The 21,812-nt window shown below is 38.4% G+C and overlaps 1 protein-coding gene across 1 annotated transcript in view; it reads left to right on the top strand.

The window, feature by feature from the left end:
• The first annotated feature begins 1,710 nt into the window (after positions 1-1,710).
• Positions 1,711-21,812, top strand: part of kat6b (K(lysine) acetyltransferase 6B) — a 40,186-nt gene continuing 20,084 nt past the window's right edge. The window contains 2 exon segments of the mRNA XM_084093191.1: positions 1,711-1,906; positions 4,854-5,718. Coding sequence (XP_083949317.1) covers positions 5,098-5,718 — 621 coding nt within the window. The 5' untranslated portion in view covers positions 1,711-1,906; positions 4,854-5,097.

Genomic DNA, 21,812 nt, shown 5'->3' with positions numbered 1-21,812 from the left:
TTACTCAGTACTTAAATATATAATTACACTGTAACAATGACACCTTAAAATAAAGTGTAACCCAAATTGTTTTCAATATACGACTTGCTATAGGTCTGTTATCTAGTCAAAATGGTCAAATTGTATAATTTCAATTGGAAAGCAACAGGCACAGTTTATTTAACATGATGAATAAGACCAGCAACTGTGACCTCATTTAAAGTTTATTCATTTCATAATGATTGATGCTTAATATGCTTAAAGATATTTGGTTTGGTTTGGTCCACTGTAATAGCAAATATTGTTATATTTATATTATTTAAAAGAAGAAAACCATCTAGATATTGTAGCAATCTAGGAAAATGAGTGTGTTTGCTTAGTTGGAACATTCAGTGTAGTTAGAAAAGTAAAACCAGTATCTGGAAGGTCATCAGTTTGAGCTAATTTATTTACCCTACTGCTGTTATACCCTTGTGCTGAGCACTTATCCTGACTCTGTCTGCATGTGAATATGAATGTGCCAGTGGTTGAAATATGCAAACATGAATAATTCCAACGAATCTGCACACCGTAAACAAATGTACCTTCCCTTTTGGCATACAAATAAGTAACACTGACTTGTGATAGCTACAAAAAAAAAAGAAAAAAGGCCTCAATCTAAAAATAATGCCGATTATCACCTTTGATAGGTATAATGTTTAAGAAAAACGAATAATGGCTAGCTGTGACTTTAAATAACAGTGCTGCAACAGGTCAAATAAAACTAAAAAAGGCAGTGTACTTGTATTATTACAATATATAGTGTTGGTATGTCACACCCAGACCAGCTGCTGTAAGAAGCTCATGCTGTTGTGTAAATCAGGTTTCCAAAAAAAAAAGACGACCCTTTGGTGTCAGATCACCTTGATCAGGCTTTGCTGGAAGGCAATATGTAGACTTTTGCCAAACTGTAACCACATCCTGCAGGGCTCAAGTTTTATTTAGTGTGCAATTTGTTTTCCTTTCAGGCACAGTAAAAAGTAACATGTCCATGGTTCAGATTGCCCAACGCTACACCAAATTTTCATCCGCAGGGCAAACCCACAGGCTTTCAGGTGCATTTGTAAACTCTCGTGGGGTTTTGTTGCAAATTTTGTTACAGAAAGGAAATGGTTTAGATTTACTCCTATTATGTTGTTCCAGTTGTGGTGAAGCAAATTTCCCTGTATTTATGTGATGCTGGTATTGCAAACAAACATCAATTAAATGCGCAACACCTTCTGAGCAATTATAAAGTCGTATATAATTAAACAGTGTTAAACGTTTTTATAATTATGCATATATGCGTGTATTAATATGATATTGATCTGTGTCGTGTTGTATGGGTGATATTAAACGTTTCATCTTCCTCTTCAAAAACATGGCACATTGGTATCTTGTTTGTTTATTTTTATTTTTTTCTCACCCGTGCCATTTAGTTTGAGCATTTACAAAATCTAGCATGATTGCACACGGTGATATGGAAACGATTTTGTATGCATCCATTCAAATCCCAATAAGTGATATTAAAAGTTTCCTTTTCATCTTCAAAGACGGCACATTATGTCTCCTCTTTTCCCACCCATGCCATGTAGTCTGAAACAATGTACATTGTTTCCCAATGAGCGATGTGATGTCACATAGCGGTTACAGCGAGTTAGTCCTCCTCTGTGGCTGATGGAGTGCCGAAAGGGGAGGGTACTACTTTGTCACAGACTCCTATGTAGATTAACCTTTCAATTAGTTGTTATCAGGTTCCCTCTGCCTACGCGTGCGTTCATCTTCCGAATCAAACAGGACCCCTTTGGATTTATCAGGCTACTTTGTGCATATATCATCAGCTTCGCAAATAAGCGTGTTTTTATTGCTTAAACGAGGAGTGTGGAGAGATCGCGCGAGGAACTTAAAGGTAAATGTTCGCTTTGCCAGCGTTGTCGGGCATTTATCTCGGCGGTGGCTTGAGTGGCTTGTTATCGGTGGCATGTTTTAATCGTTCAAGTTTAAGTTGAGGGATGTAACTTGACGCGAGCGGAGAAATTAATTCGGGCTATTAAGGTTATTGGGTTACACGAACCGCGCAACTATCGCAAGCTACGGCTTGACCCGCATAAATGGAATTTTCCAGATGCTATCTGTTCTCTGTTGCTTGATCTTGAAATATGAGTGCATTTTGCATGCTTTAGACATTAGCGAGTAAACGACCAACAGTCGTCTTTGCATCTTTTTTTAGCGTTTTAGAATAACGGGAATGATTTGCCATCATCGCCAGACATTCGCAGGATTTATAAATGTTGCCTATTTGTGTGCAAGCTACCTTCGTGAGGATGTACGCGCGCTCGATAGTTCATGGCCTTCCGTGTCTTTTGTAAAGTGCAAACTAAATATTATATTATATTACAGTGCACACAGTACTGGGAATGCCAAGGATAACTTGGACTAATTATTCACCATTACATTATTCTCCAAAAAGTGTGACTAGGTCGATCTGCTCATATTGCAGTGTAGTGCGATGCTCATAAGGGGGAGCCTTCTTAAAGGTGTAGACCGAGTTTCGGATGATCTTACATTAAAGAGCCATCAAGTAGTTTTAAACTCATTAGATTACATGATGATAAAATATCCCCGCTATCCCTGGTCCCTGTTCTTCTCATTCTGACTGAATAGCAAGAATCGCATTTCCATAAGCAGTACGGACTAAAGATCAGTTGTCACATTAAAGGGATAGTTTTATCTAAAAAATGAAAATACTGTCATCATCTACAAGCACTCGTGTTGTAATAGTCCCGCACGACTAAAATGAGATATGTAGAATGACGGCCATCAGTTATTATTATTCACTTGCATGTTAAAAACAAAAAAACAAACATTTAAAGTTAATAATGACCGAGACTATCATTTTCTCACATTTTGGCTAATATCTAATTTTATGCTCCACGGAAGAAAGACAGTCATACTGGCTTGGAAAAAAACATGCGAGTGAGTAAATGATGACCGAATGTTTAGTTGTGGTGAACTATCCCTTTAAGAGGCGGGTCAAGTGATTATTGACAGATTATGAAGCCAACTGATTCCTCGAGAGGCCGAACCGTTTCCTTGTGATTGACACTTTGATTATCAAACCAGGGATAAGTATTTGCCCTTTCTAACCAATATTAAAGTTTCTTGGGCGGGACAGTCTTTGTGAAGGTAAGGTTTAATGAGACTCCATTGGGTTGTAATCAGTGTCATGTCGGATTCATGTAAACTACAACATTGTAACAAAATGGCGTCTGTTTAGTAACGCGACCGGGCATAGCGGCGAAGTCACCTGACCTGTCCACCGTATTAAAGCGTCCAGAAAACAAGGTTTGCGAGACCGTAGGTTAATTGACGCGTTGACTTTGTCATCATAAATTATAGATAGTCATCTGTCGGAAGTAGTCATAAAGCATAACCTAATTTAGCCAGCTTTAGCTTAGCGTGCTAGACTTGAGCTCCGGGGCTGTTTAGAAAGCCGATGCTGGAGATAAGAAGCCGAATGCTTCTGAGATTTGCATGACTTTAGCTCACTATCTCGGCTTTAATCAGAGGACTCGAGCTGAAGTACGAATGTCAGTATGTGTTTGTGACACTGTGTTTTCTTTTAGCTGTCAGAATGTGAGAGGATGTTGCTAGACTCTTAATGTGAAATGTCATGGCTAAGTCGTAGTTTGTGACCAAAACTGGAAGAGTGTGGACGAGATTACAAAACAGATTAAATAAGTGTCAAGTCTTAAACAACGCTGTATTTTGTGCTTTTAAGTTTGAGTTTAACACCAAAAACGAGTGAGTGTCAGTTGGTCAATAATACTTTGTTATACCATCGGTTGTTCTATTTTTATATGATCCACTAACACTGTGTGTGCTGTCATGCCTCCCCAGTTAAACTCGAGTTATTTGGTGGTTGTTTTGCTGGCTAACTGAGTTGCGTTGTTCAATTATTTACCGTAGCTTTTCTTGGATCTGTTTAGACCGGATCTAATGTCTCAGAGGAATGATTCAAGTGTTTCCCTCAGTATGTGTGCGAGGCTTTTTATATAACAATATTATGGCAGATAAGTTGTGGTCGAGTTTACACGGCCGCTGCTGGCGAGCGGAGGAATTCTTCACCTGCTGGCTGCTCGCAGCACTGTTCTTCCTCTGCTAATGCTGTTTGGGTTTTTACACAACCAATGAACTTAATAAAATGTTATATTATCCATGGCATACTGTAATTTTAGCCTGTAGCTGAATGTACAGATATTATATACAAAAAGTATTGTGCAAAAATTGAGTTGTCAGTGTTTTGTAGTGAAGAACGATTGAGCTGCCTCTCTAGACTGTGTATGGGCGTCCTAGACATGTGCTGCTGCTTTCAGGTGTGTGTGTGTGTGTGTAGGCATATTTTGACTACCAGTTATAATATTCTAATAAAGTGGCTCACATTTTATCAAAATGTGATTTACCATGTTCATTTTTAATCTCATGGTTGTACTGGTCTGGTTTTGGACTGTTGATTTTACCTTTGTGTGCATCTAACGTGTCAAATTTGTCTGTACTACCAAACTAATTGGAATTACTTTAACAATAATTTATTGCTATTGTATTTTTTTTGTAATCAAATTAGTGTCAGATGTTTTGAGGTTATAGTTGAATGTGCTTTGAAAACTGTCATTGTTTTTCACTTTGAGATGTAAGAATCCATATGTGTTTTTTAAGGAGCAGGAGTGTTGGTTAGCCTAACCCTCCAGGTCAAGTTTGCCATTCCCATGTAACTAGTTCTGGAGTGGTTCCGGAGAGAGTTTGTTTCTTTGCAAAGTAACATGGATTTTCTGTTTTTCTTCTCTTCACACCCACAGGTGTAACTCAAAAGGATTTTTCAGCTAGTCTTCTGACTGTGGATTTTACAACGACAAGGGATTTTTTATTTTTGACAAAAGGGAAAAGAAATGAGCCAGTCTCATTTTTGAGGAGTTACATCAATCCCATATCCTGTCCGGCATGTACTAATGGCTGGTTTTTGTTTGTTGATGCATATGGTTCGCTCTTAAAATAAAGGAATGTATTCATGGATCACACCTTAATGAAACAACTTATTTCACCATGGTGAAACTGGCCAATCCCCTGTACACAGAGTGGATTCTTGAGGCTATTCAGAAGATCAAAAGGCAGAAGCAGCGGCCTTCTGAGGAGCGGATTTGCCATGCCGTCTCAACCTCACACGGACTAGACAAGGGTGTTGTACTCCAGCAGCTGGAGCTCGCTGTGAAGGATGGATCCATCCTTAAGGTTACCAGCAAAGGGTGCGCTTCGTACAAAGACCCGGATAACCCGGGAAGGATTGCGGCCTTCAAGCTGGGAGGCTCTGGCTCGGTTTCGGTTGGATCTGTGATACCTGCAGGAGATCTGCGTCATGTGGATTGGAATAAAATCCTTAGGAGGGCTATCGAAGGTCTGGGCGTCCCGGCTGGCTCATCTCTAAGGAACATTGAGAGATTCCTTAGAAGCCAGGGTGACCTGGTGAATGTTGTGGCAAACCCCAGGTTTCAGCAGAGGCTGAGGCTAGCTGCTAAGCGGGCGGTTAACAACGGGCGGCTGCTCAAGGATGGTCCGCTCTACAGGATGAACAGTGGTGGACTGGGAGGAAAAGCTTGCTTCAGGAGTTTGGGGTTCTTTGCTGTCGACCTCCCACCTGTGACACTACTCCCTCATGAGAGAGACCAGGTACGTCCAGAACTTTTTGTATCTATATGGGCTCTGCTAAAAAGCTGTGAATGTGTGGTGGTGGTGTTTGTTTTATAGTTTCTGCAAGTGTAAAGTTGCACAACTTCTTTAAAACCAACTTTTACCCATTAATATGAACAATCATGGGAACTTCTTTTCTTTCTTTTTTTGTGAACCCCTTCATTCAGTACAAAGCAGATTTGTGGCTAGGGGTGTTACAATATAATATCAATACAACATGCATCATTGATAGTGACAGTGGGCCTCAATTATTACTCTAAAGAAAAAATAAATCATCTTACAACAGGGTTCATGTGTGATTCATCATGAAACATTTGTATGCCACCAATCCCATCGTGACAATGATCGTACGTTAATAAATTTGGCAGCTGAAAACAATCTACATTTAAATATTACACCCCTAAAAATTCACGCTTCCGAAGCCTTGCCCCTAGAGTTTATGACATGGACTTAACCCAGCCAAGAAGAGGAAGTAATCTCATAAAAGAGAAATTGATTTTACTCCAAAAACACCCTTTAACCTCATAATTGCAAACAATTACATTAATTTATGTGTATATTAAATACACAGAACATTTTCAAACATTATAAACACAAGCCTATAGCCTAGGCTCTTTTAGTTCCCCTCACTCCTCACTAGGCCTATATTTAGCCTAAATCCTTTAAATATAACGTTATTCAAAACCGAACAAGAATGAAAAATAAATAGCTATAAATTGTTTTATTTTATAGTTTAAGATAAATTATATATTAAACTATAAAATAAAACACAAATTAGGCTATAGTGGCATTCTTTATAAACAACAAACATCAAGCCAAAATTAATTTATTTAAAGCGAAACTGAAATGGCATTGGCCTCGCCACTCTCATTCGGCAAAAATCCAATATCCATGTAAAACATCGTTCACATGCACAATTTGTTTGGGCACTGATTTTACAGCGGACCATTTAAATGGAGAAGTGTAACTTAAGTTTGATAATTAATGGCTGAAATGTCATATTAGCAATGATAGAACTGAAATGTTGTGTGTGAGTGTGCGTGTGATCAGTTGGATTTAATAAAATAAAGAATAGCCTACAATGCATTAGAGTGTCAAAAATACGAGCGTAGCTTACACTACTTGTTGCACTTTTTTTTTGTGTCTTTTGTTAATCTGCTAATTAAGTGAGATAAATATTTGTGTAGTCCTATTTAGGCCTTTTTGTATAGTTCAATTTCTGTTTTTCTGCACTCACAGAAACGATGCAGGTGCGCGATGTGACGAAATGTGGATCCTCATCTATGCTGCTTTTTGCGCATGTAAAGCTAAACCCTTGTGGGGAAAAAAACATTGGTGGTTGTAATGGGACACAGACACCCATCTATTCTAATTTAATTTCAATTTGACAATCTATTCTAGTCGTTTAACAGTTAATGATCGATTAGGCTAATGAGCTTTGGTTGTCAGACTCGGGTCAGGAAAATAATCAAAATGATCAAAATGCTTTCATTACAATTCTCCACCAGATTTACTTTGCTGCACGCAAGTTCACGCTAACTTAAAAACTTGCGTATACAAGCTGAAACCTGACATGAGATTTAATCGTAGCTACCGCTCACGTACATATTGATAAATGCCAAGTTTTGGGTGGAAACAGTTGAACGTTTGTTTCATAAATGAGGCATAGTAAGTATTGTTTATAGTTCTCCCAAAATGAAAGTTTAGACCTATTTATTTTAGCAGTGGTTCCCAAACTGGGGGGCACGGCAAGGCTTAAGGGTTAGTGTACAGTCAGTCGATCATGAAACCTCTTCAGTGTGATACAAGACCCCACTATGAAATTATCCCGCTTATGTGGCTACTTGTCACAAAAATAAGTAATTGAACACAATATTAATTTGACACATTTTATTAGCTACCTCAAGATGCCTCTGTTTTATCAGTTGTAGCAGTTGTTGCCTCGGAATAGCAGACCGCTAGGTGGTGTGATTGAAGAATCAGAATTGAGTATTGCAGGGAGCCTTGTAAAAATATAATTCAATAATGCATGGTTCTGCGCTAGCATGGCCAAGTTTGTGAAAGGACTGCCAGTGCCAGGTAAACGTAAAGCGAGGAATCTACTTGAAATGTCACAACCACCAAAACAATGTGTCTAAAGTAGACGCGAGCAGCACAACTTGAAGTGACAAAAGCAAATAGAATCACTCAGTAGAATACACTGGAATGCGGCACTGCACTTTCTGACAGTAAACTGACATCTGTTCTATTTCTGCCATACTCCAAGTGCTCGCACAACTTCTGCCGCAAAGGATAAATAAATTTGGAACGTTCGCTTTGTCGCGTCCAGTGTAGACAGCCTCAAGACGACAATATGATGAGGCACATCTCACCCTCAGATTCACCAGTACAATGGTGGCTAATGAAGAGAGAACTGTGTTGTGTGGCTCATAATATTAGCATTGGACAGTATGAAGCCGAACAAGTTAAGATGCCGCTTGGGCTACGTTTACACGTGGTGGGCTATTTTCATAAACGGACATTTCACCCTCTCCGTTTTCAAAAATAACATTGTGCACACCTGTCAGTTTTCAGAAAAGTGTTAAAAGTTTACACGAACCTGCATATATATGCCGTCAAGAGCATGCCAAACCTGTAGGTGGCAGTGTAACAAGAAGCTCAAGCCCACGTCAGAATCCCGAAAATAGCCGCAACAGCAACAAATGACACATAATAGAGCAGCTGTATTTGCAAATGCAAACAGACGAAAAGGGTTTGCACCAACATAATTTATGCGACTGCTACTCTGAACGCATCCATGATCATAGCCAAATGAAAATGTAAACATAGATCGCACTTTTGACGCATGTGCAAGTTCTGCTGTGACGTCGGCTGCTTAAAACTCAGTTTTTCTCAGTTTACATGCAAACAAAGTTTTCCAAAATCTCCACTCTGGCCGGAGTTTTTAGAAAGAATCGTTTTCAGAGGCGAATTCTCCGTTTGCGTGTAAACGAAGGGCACAAACGAAGGGAAATGTCTCAGTTTTTCAAAATAACCATGTACGTGTAAACGGGTCCATAGAGACTTCAGCAGGGTTTCAAATGCCTAGTGTACACAACAAGTGTCAGGAACAGAAATACTCCTTCCAAAAATACTCATACGTTGACATGAACTATCTTACCAGAGCCACCAACATCATTTGGAGGTTGTATCATCTAGGAACTGTAGGAAGTCAGTTGTTTGTAGCTTTTCAGGGCTTAACTACAAAAGTGGCTTTGTTGTCCTAAATTGTTGAAATATCTCAAAACCATAGCCCAACTCATTGTTTTGGTAAAGGGTTTCTTTACCATTCCCCCCAAACCGCTTTGTCATCCCCATGAGTGAACTTGGGTTTGATTTTAACATTGTGTGATTGAAATGTTCTGTGAAAAATGAGAAGACCATGTTTTTATTCCTAAATCATCTTTGGTTTGCTCCAAGATAGTTCTCTAAATGAGGGCATGATATGCTGCAGATGTTGGAGTAGCTGTGTGTTATTTGACTAAAGTATCTTTTGCAAGTTACTGTGCTTGAATGTTGTCCTACAGCTTCATAATCTAAACCTTTATGCAATGATTTTTACCGGTGCTATTTCCATATTTCAAAATCTTAAGTCAGCATGAAACGGCATTTGCAACCTATTGTACTTTTGTAATGTAAAACATTTCCAGTGTATTTAATGAGTGAAATTGTAGAATGTGACTTAATTTGATCATTTAGAAGTTGGTTGGATTTGTGAAAAGTGGCTGTTATGTGGCCGAATGGAGCTGGTTGGAGGAGAGTGGTTGATTGAAGTAAGAGAGATTTGTGATGTGAGCAAGTGCTGAAAGCACTTGGGTGTCTCTTTTTTTTTTTTTTTTTTTTTTTTTTTTTTTTACACAATTGGAACCATGCGCACTGATGAATCATTCAATAAGACCATTATCGTGTAGTAATGAAGTAAATGGGTTTATTTTGATTTTATGTTGAGTTTACTTTGCAAGCTTAATGATGGAGATGCCTACATTGTTCTAGGCAAGTGTTGAGCCCTGTTGTGAACTCCACTCTCTGAAGTTGTAAAACTGACGTTGATAGAACAGCCCATTATAACCTATGGTAGTGTTATACATTTTTGCAGAAACCTAGTTAACCCCCTTCTGGTGTCCTGCGTTATGGTTATTGTTTTCAACTGGGACTTTGTCTGTTCCTTTTCTTTGATATATTTGTTTAAAAAGCTTCAACCATAATATAATGCTTTTTAGATTATTCCTACATCAGTCATGGCATTGCAGATTGTCTTTTCCAAACTTCATATACATAATTTTTCAGTTTGGGTTACGTATAGTTGATTATAAGTCTTTCTTTCGTGTCACACATAGTAAGACACAATGAAGCAATAGTCTATAGACCAATAAAAATGTGAAGATTGTCAATCACTTGCTGGTCACTTAAGGTCCATACTTGGTGGCTCTTAATGCTCTTTTCCTACAGTGGTCAGTGAACAATCGGAGGCCATTTGGTAATCAAATCTTGGAGCACATTCCCTTGTCCACTTCGTATTGAGTTGCTCTTTGAAAGCAAAAGCTTTTGGTTTCCATGCACGGGGGCTTGACTGTTGCTAAGCAATGTGCTTCATTGACCCTAGGACATGATAGTATGGTGCCAGCCTTTTTTTCACAATCACGGAGACGGTCTGCCGTCTTGCAGATGGTTCAGGGGGACTGCAGTGGTGGGCTGGCTGCTGATTAGCTCAATACATTAAAAGAGCTCTTTTGTTGTTAATTGTGTGCTTGGGGACTGGTCAGTCTGCAGCTGCTCCAGGCCTCTTTATCATATTCTGTGAGGGGTTAAATTATGAGAAAAGAGAGGGCCAAATCCGGCTTTCTTTTGTCCCATTAGCTGGCAGGATTAAATTTTGCGTTGAAGGTGTATTAGATCTCATGGCTGGCCTTTCTTTTTGACGTTCTTGAAACTCTTGCTTAGTTTAAAAGATAGTAATTCAATGAAGGTCTGTTAAAGCTTTGCTGATTACATCTGTTCATCAGTAATGGTGTTGAATCAGTACTAGACCACTGTTTACCAGCTGTGGCTGATGCAATTTGCTCACTTTCTAGAAATTTCATTATGATATTTTGGTTTTAGTAGTGCATTTTACTTTAGTTTCCATAAGAAACCTCAGAATATTGCCATAAAAGTTTAGTTTAGTTTTTAACCAAAAGTAGGCTACAACTTGAAATTAATCAAACAGTCCGGTTGGGGCTATAGAGGAGTGATGCCAGGGGTGGTCTTGTAAACCTTTCAGTTTTACTTTGTTATACCTAAACAATGGTGTGGAACAATACATCGCTATTAAAGATACATCGAACAAATGACTAACGATACAACGTATCGATGCAACGTGTAAAAAATGTATACAATGTTTTTCAAGAGACGCCTTTATTTTGACATCTTCACGCAATGTACGTCATTGCATTACCAGCGCCAACGCGTGCATTCTCGTTTAAACTCACCTGTCAGGGCTCGACAACACTATTGCCGCGGGTTGAAGTGACCTAGCTCTAGATTTTACACATTGCACATTTTAGCTCAGAAGCCTGAAAGACTTCTTGACTGTTGTCATATCATAAACTTTCATCAATGACCCTGTAACCTTTTTTTCCCATTATTCATTTTTCTTTATTATTTAAAAAACCTAAAGTGTTTTTTTGTTGTGGATGTCCCAATTAGGATACAAGATGTGCAATTTTTTTAGAGAAATGTTAATGTTACATATTTTGGTTGCATTTGTGACTTAATAAAAATGTAACTGGTTGTGTAGGCACTAGGGCTGTCACTTTACGTTCGAAAATCGATTGCACAGTCGATCGGACCAACCAACGCAAGTTTCGAAAACGAAAATAGGGAATCGATTTTAACGGTCTTTTCTCGGAGCGCGTCCAGCTCGTCACGATACGCCTGCAGCGAACGCGCGTCACACAGCAACTGCAGGCTCTGACAAACACGCATAACAGCAAATTATACTTCTGCATAATGTGTCTCTTTTTACAACAAAACTGTGAATTCTGCCGGTATGCAGACAGTCTCATGCATACAGATACAGATTCGGGCTACAGTCTACAATCGCCTATGTAGGCGGAATTTGTTTGACATTTCTAATCGTAAACACAGCTATGTTGAAGCCTGCAGTAATGTTTTTCATTGATGTTATGGCAGTCCACTCTGCTTATTGTTTTTCGAGAATGTTGCACTCCTGTTTGTCATTGTGCACGAAACTTCACGGCAATAAATCATCAGGAATATTGCTGACTTGTGTGCGTCTCAAGCGCCCTCTTTACGTTTTACAATCGATTCAATGAACACTTATGTCTCAAAAATCGAACAGGATTTTTTCACAAAAGTGACAGCCCTAGTAGGCACATAATATTGTTTGATATACCCTTGGATTAAATTGATCGAAATCATAACGCAGAGTTTTTTGAGGTATCGACAAATATCGTATCACTGGCTATAAGAATTGATATCAGAATGTTTTGTGAAGAACCGTCGGATTTACACCTACTAAACAAGTTTTCAGTCCCTTTTTATGAATAGAAAGCACTATACTGTGTTTTTTTTACATTTTATATACATGTAGCCTAACTATGCAGATCTGCAATAAATATTAAGTATTTAATCAAATGTTTGGTGCTAATCTGAGTTAAAAGGTACACATTTCTGAATGGTGTCAAAGTGGTACACCACCAAAGTCTTTGGTGCATGTTGCCACTGCTTGGTTGCTACTTGGTGTTCCTAGTTGTGGTTGTGCTAGTGACGTTTATAACCATCTTTCCACTGTCATCAATTCCGTTGGTAGGCCTAGTTGCTGAATTAAGTAGCTCTGCATTTGTATAAAGTTTTAAGTCTTTGGTGTTGTGCTTTTACTGATGCAGCTGTATGAGTACCGAAGAATGTTCTAAACTACTCTAGAGTGAACTTTTGCTGGAAAATAGCTTGACGTGCTTAAAGGGGTCATCGGATGCCCATTTTCCACAAGTTGGTATGATTCTTTAGGGCAGGGATAGGCAACTCCGGTCCTGGAGGGCCACTGTCCTGCAGAGTTTAGCTTCAACCCTAATTAAACACACCTGAACAAGGCAATCAGTGTTTTCAGGATTACTAGATAGATACAGACAGGTGAGTGTTTATCAGGGCTGAAGCTAAACTCTGCAGGACAGTGGCCCTCCAGGACTGGAGTTGCCTATCCCTGCTTTAGGGTCTTCATGTGAAGTTTGTAACATACTTTGTTTAAAATTCCTCAATGGTTGTGTAAAACAACACCTTTTTACCTCCTCAAAAACAGCTCTGTTCACAGCGACCCGTTTTGGTGCATGTCTCTTTAAATGATAATGAGCAACTGCTCATCCCACCCCTCTCTTCCATGGGGCATGTGGAGACAAGACACATAAAGTGCTGCCTGGGTAAACCTGCCTTGGCAGACAGTATACAAATGGCTGAGGGCGGAAATATGCTAATACGGGGCAGTCCGTCAGCGGTCGTGGGCAGAGCATGAGCAATATGACGTCATATTGCTCAGAAAATCCAAACGGCTTGATTATTGAGTGTTTAGGCTTTTTGAGGATTAAAAAAAGGGAGTGGATTTTTTTCATTGTATGGTGGTGTGTCCACACACTGCAAAGACACGTTTATATACAAACACCATATAAAAGTGAATTTTGCATCCGATGACCCCTTTAAGTTAACTAACCAACATAGGTCAATTTATTCGTATTTATTCATTTTTTTATTTTTTTTATTCAGTGTGCAGTTTGTTGATGTCATCTCCATCATCTGTGACTTCTGCTAAATGCTCCTTTCAAAGCAGTATCACTTTCTTTCCATGCATCTGGTATATATTTAGGCTAACTGTTCAATCATTATTATTGTTTGTTTGCACAATAATGAGCCTGTGGCTTATGTGAAGAAACTCATACTCTAATGTTTTTAGAGATGCACATTAAGGCCCTAGTTAAACACACTGCAACACAAGGCCAATAGTTCAGATTTTTTCTTGCTGTTTGGGCTTAGTGGTCTCTTCAATGTCACTATTGATAGTGCAAGATTGAGATCTCTGTAACTCTAGAGCTCCTGGATCAATTTTTGTTGCTATTGAACCTGTTCACTTTGTGTTAACAACTCAAGTCCCTAAGCATTAAGCCACTGCCACCACATATATGCATAATTAGTAAGGGTCAGACACAGCCTGAAGTGGAGATGGCTTAATTAGAGCTGGAGTAATTGTCACTTAGCTAACCTGAGTCTCAGATACCTGAACGTGTGCCATGTTGCTGTTCCTCGGGCAGACTGACCTGAATGAAGTAATGGTAATGTAATAGCCCTGCCATCCTCGTTAAGTTCCTGGACTTTAGAGGCCTGGATGAGCTAATAGAGCTGTTGGAAAATGTAATGGGACGAGTCACGGGTCAGCGTTAGAACAGATCTGCCCTACATTCCTCTTTCACGCTGAAGCATGAGACGTCGTCAGGCTTAAATAAAATCATACTTCTTGACTCTATTTGGTCTCAAACCACATGAAAGATGATGGTTCATGTCACTGGATTGGATCTCACAAACCAAGCCAGGAGACACACAATTTACGTGTCAATTACTGTTAGTGTCTGGTTATGGGATAAGGGCAAGGCATAACCGCATGCACGCCACCATTCAAAAGTGATATGCCCCTACTTGTGGGTATCCAAGGTGGGATCTCAGGAAGCTTATGTAGATGATAGGCACAGCAGTCACATTTAATGTGGGTTGAAGCACGTTTACTTTGCTCCGTAGTGATTTTTTTTTTTTTAAACGTTACTGTTTCACGGTATTGGAACAGAGAATGACTCATCCTTAAACGTTAGCTATATATTCATCATTAGTTAGCAGTGCTTTAGCTTATAGATGTCTGTAAATTCATCCCCTTTTTTTTTTTTTTTTTAAAGCATGTCGTTTTTCCTGTCCCTAGTAGTGATATATTATAGTGTTAACTTTATTGTGCTTGTTTTTCATAACCTTTGGCCTCATGCGGAAGTATGAATACTTATCTTTTTTTAGGACCAGTACGAACATGGTGGATGAATGGAGATAGGCTACTATTGAAATAACTTTTACCTAGACCAAAGAGTTACCTGTGCCTCTTAAAGTGCTTTTATCTTAGAAGGCTTAGGAGAACTATGAGAACACGGATGTGTAATCATTAATCGTTTCCACTAATTCCACTATTTCATTTTGTGCATATAAGTATTTTGTCATTATTTATAAAACAATATGTATCAATGGTTAGATCAATGCACTATTCTTGCAATGTTGTGTAGCTTCAACAAATCATGTTAAAGGCCTATTGAATAACAAATGTTGAAGGATGTTCATTGAAAGTGTACAAAACAGTGTATTGTCTTTTGGTTTTAAGGGTAATTCATTACATGAGAGCTCATTCACACTGTAGTTTAATGTCTCAGATTGGTTAGAATAGTAAATTTGCAGCATCACATACTACAAATAACTTTTTTTCTTTTTTGACATCCATTTGAAACATCAGAGAGAACCTCATGTTCTTCCTCTAAGCATTTCACTTCTGCATTCTTCAAATTAAGACATGTACACACCCCTGCGGTCATCACAGCCACACGTTTTGCAGAATGTTTTTGCAGACTTGCACCTGTAGCACTTGATTGTTCCCTGTGCAGCCGCTGCAGTCAGGATTCACTGGCCTTTAGTTCAGAGCCAAACACGGCACATAACGTTCTGTCATCAGTCTGGTGTGGATGTGCTCTAGCTCCACTTAGTGGACAAAACAACTGAGAAAGGCATGTTCAGGTGTATGTCTTTGTGATGTTGCATTAAATAGAAGGATAATGAGTTAATGAGCTGAGAGTTGAGTGTTTCAACACGCTATTATTGCCCGTTTTAGATGGGAATGCCGTGTCATCTGTGGAATGTTCTTTTTGTAAACATTCCAGATCACATATTTGTCACACTATTCAGTAGGGTGTAGTCACCAGCCAGCACATATTTGTGCTCTCACTAACGCAAGAGTGTCCTAGTGTAATGTATAAGCAAATAGATGCTCATTTTGGTGCTAGGTTTTTTTTTTTGTTTTTTTTTTAATGAAGCTGTAATAGTATTTAAACAAATACTGAGGCGTTATTTCAGACTACATATTACAAACAGCTACATTGTCACATGGTCTCATCACATTTGTGCCATCAATCATATGAGTCAGGAAGTATGTTAAAAAAAGTGTCACTGATTTAACTTCTGCTTAATCCAACACACTGGACATGAATTGTATAATCGATTACATTTCATTGTGGGATACCATGATCTATGCGCTGTTGTGCATCAAGTGTTGGCAAATTTAGTAGGACACCTGGGTATACTGAAAGCTGTATACTATGAACAATGTACAAAAGAAGTGTGCTATTCCAAACTTAGTCCAAATGTTCACACTGGTGGGCGGGACATATTAGGGGTTGGGAATAATCTGTTTTGATTCCAATAAAGTAAAGGGGAAAAAAAGTCAAACATTTAGATATCAAACTTTTTTTCTGTGAATTTTTGTAAAACATTGTTGCAACTGAATACCATGAACAAAAATCAGCAGCCTGAATAACACTAACACAAGGAACTGTTGCCTAGTATGGTGTTAATAAAAATACCACAGCAAAAACAACTAAACTAACTAATATAAATTAAAATGCCAAAGTGCACAACTGAATTGTTTTTTGTTTTTGTTTTTCATTTTTTGTTCTTTGATAACATTGACACAGAAGGCAGCAGGTTTGTTTGGCTGCTTTCACTTTAAGACCATCTGCACAGATCCAATATACTGTTACACGTGCGTTTTCTTTCTCAACTGTTTACATTCACTTAAGAGAAAACTGACTGTTTACAAGGATATGTTGACAATTTTGTGTGTATTTGTCAGTTCAAGCACAAGACGCGAAAGAGAACTCAGTATTCACGCTTTATATGTGAGTTGGCTTTTTGTGCCATTGCTTTGGATGTGTGCAGAATTGCGTGCGGGTGCCGAATAGAATTCTCTTTCCCGTCAACTTGCCCTTGAAAAGTTTAAAATCACATTAAAATGCACATTCGTGGACAATTGATAAGAAGAATTGAAATGCGTATGTCTTATCAAATCCACAGTTCTGGGAAATTTGGAACCGGTTTTCAATACCCAACCCGACTTCCATTTGTATCCAAAAACACAAACAAAAATTCTCAAAATATCATCTTTTATACTCAAAGGGCAATTCCACGCAAAACTGTCACATCCATAACGCCAACTAAATACAATGGCATTGTGTTGGCGTTATGGATGTGACAGTTTTGCGTGGAATTGCCCCAAAATAGCTGTTTGGCTGAACAAGTTTCAATCATGGACAGTGGTTCCACGTGATTGAAACAAGTAAAACCCAAAAGAATCAACCATGTACAACTGCCTAGAATCAATTGTGTTCATTTAACTTGAATGAATGGTTTTATTTGAACTTAACTTAAATGGTTTTCATTAGAATTGAAGTGTTCAAATAATCCTACAATTAGGCCCAATGCTTCGTTTATTCCTGTGATTTACAAAACAAACTAAACTGGTTTCATCCAGGGCACTACCATAGTGGTTGCTTTAAGCAATTAGAATTCTTGTTAGCAGGTCGTCAACCCAAGCACAAGCTCAACATTTTCAGCACGAGTAGCTCAAGCATGAGTAACCCCCCAAACCACTAACATAACCGAAACTTTTAAATGCCAACATAATAGAACATTTAAATATTAACAAGTCTCTCCATTTTCTCATCTTGCTAAAAAAATAATAATATTCAATATTTCAATATTTACTCTCCCAATTCAGCCTCTTAGCATGATGAGAAGTGAAAGTCCTGTTTGATTGGATTACATGATTGAATCATTTTGAAATAACATGTTTCAATCATCAAGTCAAAGAGTAACCCATATAGATCTGCTATTTTTATTAAGCTTGGTGGTTACGTCTCTGTGTTAAGTTAGCAGTAAATAACTTATAAATAAATAACCTCTGAGGTGCTAAATATGAAGGTAGAGCTGCATGATTAATCGTTAAAAGACCGCTATCTCGATTCAGACACCCACAGGATTTAATTTTTAAATGACAACGATTTGTCTGCATCTATTAAATCTTTGACAAAATCACACCGGAACATTCATCTCTGCGTCGGCGCTGTGCTGTTATGGAGAGAAGTTATCAATTATGTAAAGGTACAAAACAGCTTCACAAACAGTATTTTAAACCACACAATATCATTGTTTCTGTGTTACAACAATTCCGATTTTCACAGAAATACTGGGATAAAAGTTTATAGTTCTGATAGCAATCAAAAGTTTGTTTGAAAGTAACTTTGCACCTCAAATAACAATTGTAATGATTGTATCGATTACATTGTTATGCCACCAGGTGGCGACAAAAAAAACTGTTAAAAAATGTATTTGTCATTGAATCATTCGTTCAAGAGATTCGTTTAGAAATGCGGATTCATTCAGTAATGAAACAAGTATTTATGGGTGAGTCATTGAAACAGACAACTTTTTTATATAAATAATTAATTCAGATTAATTAAACATTTTAAACAGATTGCAGCTTTTTATGAGGCCTACATGTTATTTTGTTTAGTTGTCTATTCAGCATCGTGGAAGAATCGTGATCTGTTTAAAAAAAACTAAAATCATGATTCTCAATTTATCCAGAATCATGCAGGTCTAACTGAAGGTATGTTGTTAAAAGGCATGTATAAATTGCAGTGGAGAGAAAACGTGAAGGTAGTTTTAGTTCTCATGGATAAATGGTTAAGTTTGTCTAGCAGGATTTATTTGACGCTTAAATAGTGCATATAATCACTACCACAATGACATGTTGGCTACACAGACATACATGATGTGAAATTCTGTATGAGTGCTTAGAAGTCGTCATGTGAGAATCTGCCTGCATGTGTTTTTTTTAGTTTTTTTCCTACATATCAAGTATCTTACTCTCAGATCATATCTAACTCCATGTCAAACATGGCAGGCTTTCAAGAAGCTTTTTTTTATTTATCTTTATGCACATGAACTGTGTGTGTGTGTGTGAAGTATGTTTTTCATTTGCAGAAAAAAAATCAACAAAAGGCAGTAGAATTCTGCCATTGAAATCAGTTTAGTGCAAATGATATTGAATGATGTGCTGGTGTGTAGAGCTGCAGAAGAGGGTTTATTTGTATTTATATGAGACGGCGGTGCCTGTGCTTTTCCCCTTCTGCGCGTGAATACAGAATTATTGTTTGGAGGCAATTGAGGTCAAGCATTATGTGCATGGTGGGATTTGTCTTGTGTATATCGTGATTATGTTGCCCTCGGGGAGAGAAGCCCTTTATAGGCTATGAGCACACATTTATTTCTGAGCACTAACCAACTCGTCATTTGTATGAAGAGCTGTACGTATCATTCAGGGGCCATCGATTGGAGCCTTTCAATTGGCACTTAAACGAAAACTTGCAATGTTTATGAATAACCCATCTGCAAATTGATGGTCTGCCAAAATGATTAATAGGCTAGGGATTGATTGCCTGTTGCATAAAACAATTAATCTGGCATTACTCTCAACAGGTTTCTCACCAGAACAGACACTCAATATTTATCAACACGGCACAGCGGGGAGCTCAGCCTGAGTGGCTCTCTTGAGATGGTACAGAGAACATACCCACTAGATGTAGTTTTGCTCCATCTTCTAATGCCCCATCTGCATCTAATATACACCATCCCCCAACAGATCGCTCTGTCTCTTGCTGACAAGCCTTTTGGGAGAGAATTGAGTTGAATTGCTCGCTTGTTTACTCTCAACTTCTACCGGTTTCTCTTCTCGGGAGACTGGTATGTTTTTGCGAGCGTGTGATGCAGAATCTAAGGACTCAGGCTTGAATGGGCTTACACGACCCATGTGGAGATTTAGATGTAACAGTTTGGAGATGTGAGGGTGTGGTGGCAGACTTTCCCGTCAGATTCCATGTAACCTTTTTCTGATCTCCACTACACAAGTCCTGCATGCCACAGGCTTTCGTGGGAGGAAAGATACAGTCTTATCTTGAGAGCTATTCACTGAGCCTGTTCGGTTCCCTCTAATCTTCTTTTGGCATCAGCAACTTGCGTTACCCTCATTCAGAGGGCACTGGCTACACCTCTCGCAGTTGTATAACATCCCATTGCCAATATTTACACAGGCTCAGTGTTGTGTATCACAGCGCTCGGTGATACGGCAAGGCGTTGTGTGTGGTGACGTGCACGATTCAGGACACATCCTGCTGGGCGTCCTTTATCCTTCATCAGCAGTACCAGATTTATTGCATGTATGTGTGTTGGTTGAATTGGCTGCTGCCTTTTTGAAGGCTTTTACATAATGTAAGCTAATCTTTACAGTAGTCAAATGCAGCACACATCCTAAATTTAAAAGAGGCATTTCGGTTTAATTTCCTCTTTGTGGTATCATGTCTCGTGGATTCTGCATCTGGGTTAGTATCTGACCTCCAGAGATATTGGATACCTGACCACACTGCACTATTAAGTGCCAGAATGTAGGGTTGTTGCAATAACATTTCAGAAAAAAATATCCCTTTTAATTATATTGTGCTCACATAGGCTGCATTTATTTGATCAAAAGTACAGTAAAAACTAATATTGTGAAATATTACAAATTAAAAAAAAAAACTTGATTCTTAATTGTTAATGTTATTTCATTTTACATTTAATTTGATTTAATTTTAAAAATTAAAATTAAGTGTCACCACTATTAGGTTGCACTGCACTGCAAAATCAACAGCCGCCTGTGAGTCGGACAGCACTATCAATCTGAGTCTGTGGTACACTGCAGAAAGGCTAGTTTTGTTCTTACTAGTATCTTTATTTTAGTATTGGTACTTGGTACTGAAGTACGTCTGACACGTCCCTAGAATGTAGCCTACTTCACAATGTGCCTTTTCGTTTGGTATTGAGTGATTTGAGATTGATTTAACTCGTGTTTGTATCTGGCCTCTGCCAGGAGCTGCTTTATATCTGGCACTGTGTATCTGTCTTCCATAATCACATGCTTAATAACTAGCCGACTCCCTGGGTTTGTAACCACCTGTCTAGTTTGACATTCAATATTCAAACAAAGCTAATCAAAACACCTGCCAAATCTTTTATCTTCCAATCTGTACTCATTTTCTATGCCACTCATGTGCCTTGTGTTTAATAATAGTTGTACTGTGTTTCAAATCTTGGATCTTGGTATGTGTACATAAAATATTATTTAAGGCACTGCATTGCTTAAAGCTGTTCACATTAGGGCTGTCGCGGTAACCGCAATATTAGAATACAGCGATACTGACAACTTGACAAGCCAACCACACACAACTGCGATGTTTACGTGTTTTTTTTTTTTTTTTTTCATAAGGCTATGCCCTTGTTTTACACTTCATGCATTTGTATTGAATGTTACATAAGTTAATGAGAACAAGAGGGGAGAATGTCTTTTTTTTTTTTTTGCCAACTGGCTTTTTTTTTATTTAAGACGTGTACAATTGTGATTTGCACAGACGCTCCATAGATTTGCATTAAACAAGCCTAAAGAGACAGTGAGTGAGAGAGAAAGAGATCGATTGAGCGTGTGCTAATTACCTGCATCTGTTCTCTGTCAAGTAATATATTTGTGGAAAAAAAGAAAAGAAAAAAAAACGTTTGCCATGTCTGAAGAGGAATGCGAAATCTTTGTCGTAGCATCCTGTCAACATTTCCCATGAATGGCATCATTTGGTCTCTATGAAGTGATGCATTGCTGTTTGATTGAGCCTTGCAAATTGGAGCTCAAAGTTTTAAAATTCATCAGCTTGTTTCATTAATGAATGAATCAGCATTTTTGAACGCATTAGTTGAATGAACGGTTTAATGACTCACTCAAAGACAGTCTCTTGCTTTCACCTAGTTTAACGTAACTCTGACAGCCTGTCTTGAATGCGCAGAGATATCAGCAGTTTTAGAAAGCCTCTAGTCTAGTCCGATTCGAT

This window comes from Abramis brama (genome assembly GCF_963993115.1).
Source record: "Abramis brama genome assembly, chromosome: 19".
In the NCBI taxonomy this organism is placed as follows: Eukaryota; Metazoa; Chordata; class Actinopteri; order Cypriniformes; family Leuciscidae; genus Abramis; species Abramis brama.
This window is presented reverse-complemented; position numbering and strand designations above follow the sequence as displayed.